Below are 3,723 nucleotides of genomic sequence, written 5' to 3'. Positions count from 1 at the left end.
TGGAAATTACTGTGTTTATTTTGGTTAATTTATAAATGCAGTGTGATTACAACTATAGGAAAATTTATGAATGCAGTCCTTGGGGTAAAGCTGACTCCTTCTAGGTCTTTAAATATGTGAAAAACCACTTATAGAAAAATGATGCTACCAGTGATCCATGTAATGAAGTTTCTTACCATCAAAGGTATCTTGTAAGTTATAGAAACCGACAATAAAGAGGGAAACTATGAGTGTAAAGAAAGTGATAAAAGGTTAAGATGTAACTTCATTTTAAGATTAAAGCGAACTGCAAACTTAATTTACATTGACATAAAGATTCATCAGTGGCTGGAGAGATGGCTCAGAGGTTAAGAGCACTGGCTGTTCTTCCAAAGATCCTGAGTTAATTTCTCAGCCAACCACATGGTGGCTCATAATTATCTATACTAAGATATGGTGTCCTCATGTAGCATGCAGGCAGAACACAGTATAATAAGTAAATAATAATAAGTAAATAAATCGTTTAAAAAAGATTCATCAGAGTAATGAATAGGGTAAAGCTTACACATATCTGAATTTTCTTTGCAGAAAGAAAAGAATACATGTTCATGAGAAACCCTATGAATGTAAACAGTGTGGTAAAGCCTTTTCCAATCCCAGTAGTCTGCAACTACATAAAAGAACCCATACTGGAGAGAAACCTTATGAATGTAATCAGTGTGGGAAAACCTTTTCACAACCCAGTAGTCTCCAACTGCATAAAAGAACACATACTGGAGAGAAACCCTATGAATGTAATCAGTGTGGGAAAGACTTTTCACAACCCAGTGGTCTCCACCTGCATAAAAGAACACATACTGGAGAGAAACCCTATGATTGTAATCAGTGTGGGAAAGCCTTTTCACAATATGGACATCTCCAGACGCATAAAATAACACATACTGGAGAGAACCCTCTGAATGTAATCAATGTGGTAAAGCCTTTGTACGTTGTAGCAATCTCCAGAGGCATGAAAGACTTCATACTGGAGAGAAACATTATGAAGGTAATCAACGTGGTAAATCCTTTTCACAATCCAGTAGTCTTCAAGTACATAAAAGAACACATACTGGAGAGAAACCCTAAGAATATAAGCAGTGTGGTAAAGCCTCTGAACATTGATGTCATCTCTGAAGGCATGAAAGATTTCATACTGGAGTGAAAAGATATGAATATAATTAGTAAAGCCTTTGCATGTCACAAATTTTCAAAGCCATAAAAGAAATCATACTCAAGAGAAAAAAAATATGAATATATTCACTGTGATGAAGCCTTTGGAAATTTCTATAGACTTCACTTTCATGAATGAAACATACTGAAGAAAAACCTATGAATGTGTTCATTTTGTTAACTCAAAACTTTGTGTTTTCAAGTATCCTAGAGATATAATGAAGTGGTCTAATCATCCATCAACTGCATCTCACTACATAGCTTGATGTGATATGAATATATACATAAAATTGGATGTTCTGTGAATCCATATGTTCCTCCAAATTAGCCATGTCATTTCATCTAAAAGTACTGCATTCTATAGAAAATATGTAATATACAGGTTATAGATAAAGTAACAGCAAGAATATTGACTAAAAAGAAACACTACATGTGTGTGTGTAAGGTGATTATGGGCTTTTAAGCCATGACTGATATGTACAGAGTGGGAGACGAGTTTGTTGGATCTCCTTTGGCCATCTTAATATGATGATTAAGGAGTGATTGCCAGCTTTGGACACCAAAATCTTTTCCTACAGCACTGTTTCCCTGATACTCAAATTAGATTAGTTGAGATATTACATCAATAAAATAGTCTTCTTTTTACATTGTAAACATACTGTCATGTAATAATTGAGGGATTCAGGGCAATTTGAAGGATAAAATTTGTTTGAAAATGAGAGTGTGCAGCCAGTTCTCCTAGGCACTGAGTCATGTATTTAGTCCCATAAATGTGTCTTGAATAGCATTTTTAGGTGTGACAAGTTAATCCTAAATTCACCTTTAACTCAGCCCTGATGACCCAGAAGAAAGAGAATATTGAGAGCATAAAAAGTAACTTAGGCTTGGTGCTGAAAGAAGTTTCTAATCCAATATCTTCACAAAAAATATGGAAGTATCCAAAAATGGTTTTGGATCCAAAATTCAGTATGGAAGTATCCAAAAATTCAGGCCAGAATCTGAAAGTACACGTGTTTAAAAAGTGCTTGACCACATTTCCAAAGCCACAAACTGAGTTTATCTCACATAGGCAGCAATGGGAGTCCACAAGACATGTGTCAGGTGTACCCCTTCTTGAGATTATGCCTAATGTAAGGAGAGAAAAAACTTGAAGGCATGAAGACAACTTTTCTGAAGTGAATTGTATTCTGCTTCCCTGATGCATGCAAACATTCAGTTAGGAGCCCTGAGTGGTGAAGACTCCATATGTTGTAGAGATTGTTGTCTGTGGATCCTGAGATTCAAACAGATGTCAACAGAAGGCTTGAGGAATCAGGCATTTACAGACCTGTGGAGCTTGGACAAATTATAAAGGAAGGAAATTTGTATGTTAAAGAAAGGATTAAAGTCCCAGAGAGCAATTGATTCTTGGGTTGTATGTGAGGACAAGCTGCCTTCTATTGTATTCGCTGTATCTACTCAGCTGTGGTGGGTCAATTCTCCAGTTCTTCCACTGTTTCCTTGTCTTTTCAGATACCTGTAAGTGTCAGTCAGAATACCATGCAGGTGGCCACTTGGTGGTCTCAAATAAGACTTTAAATCTCCTCAGCCCCAACTCTGTCATCCCTGTAACATCTCTACCTGGCAGGAATAACAATATTCTGAATAAACATTACTATATTTCTATTAGGTTGACATCTAATCAATCAATGGACTCCATGAAATTCCATTCTCCTCAGGAATGTCATTGTTGAATAGACCTATTCCCCTAGATGAGATATTTTCTGCTCAATAACATTATGCCATGTGAATATCTTGCAGGAAAGAAATAATCTGAGAATTGGGGAGGAATTTATAGATGGGAAGTTTTTAATATATGGCCCTGTGAGATTACTTAGTTGTGTGCATCTCTGGCCTTCTATGTAAACCTATTAAACCTAAAGGATGACTTACGTATCATATGTAGTGCCTCACACCCATGACAATCTTCTGAGTTACCTCTTTGAAAGCATCCCTCAGTCCCTACATTCTAAAGGGCATGATTGGCATACCCCACCTCTACCCTTAACTTTCCAATCCAGTAGAATGGGCTTGCCCTCTCCCAGAGGCTATTCCCTGTAGAGCCAGATTTTTTTGTTTTCTTATATGTGCTTTTCTTCTCTCCCTCTTTCTTTCTGTGTTTCTTCTCTTCCTGCCTTTTTTCTCTCTGTTCTCTCTCCCTCTCTCTACATACACTTTCCTTTGCCCACACTTATGTTTCCTTCATGGGAGCTTCCCTGGCCCTGTTCCTTAGGGACTGAGAACCGTCTGTGAATTGTTTTCAACAAGGCTGCATTCAAATGTTTTATCATGTATTCAATTAGCAAATTTCACCTGTGGGAAGAAAGATAAAGTATAACCTATTTATTCATCAATGGTCAAAATTAGTAACACTGAATAAATATATTAATATGTTTCCAGTTTTAATTAATAATTTGTGTTTTAACCATTATGTTCTCTTTTTTCCTTAACCCACTATCAGAGGACTAGGGAAGGTGCACAGTGGGAAATGGAGAG

At 36.7% G+C, this 3,723-nt stretch overlaps 1 protein-coding gene across 1 annotated transcript; it reads left to right on the top strand.

The window, feature by feature from the left end:
* Positions 1-595: 595 nt before the first annotated feature.
* On the top strand, positions 596-838 carry LOC132650819 (zinc finger protein 239-like; the record flags this gene model as incomplete). The annotated part of the gene is made up of 1 exon (XM_060376134.1): positions 596-838. A coding segment is annotated over one exon (243 nt), but the record flags the coding sequence as incomplete, so codon positions are not given.
* Positions 839-3,723: the final 2,885 nt, after the last annotated feature.

The sequence above is a fragment of the Meriones unguiculatus genome (genome assembly GCF_030254825.1).
Source record: "Meriones unguiculatus strain TT.TT164.6M chromosome 13 unlocalized genomic scaffold, Bangor_MerUng_6.1 Chr13_unordered_Scaffold_33, whole genome shotgun sequence".
In the NCBI taxonomy this organism is placed as follows: domain Eukaryota; kingdom Metazoa; phylum Chordata; class Mammalia; order Rodentia; family Muridae; genus Meriones; species Meriones unguiculatus.
Note: the sequence above shows the minus strand (reverse complement) of the source record. Positions and strands in the feature narration are given on the sequence as shown.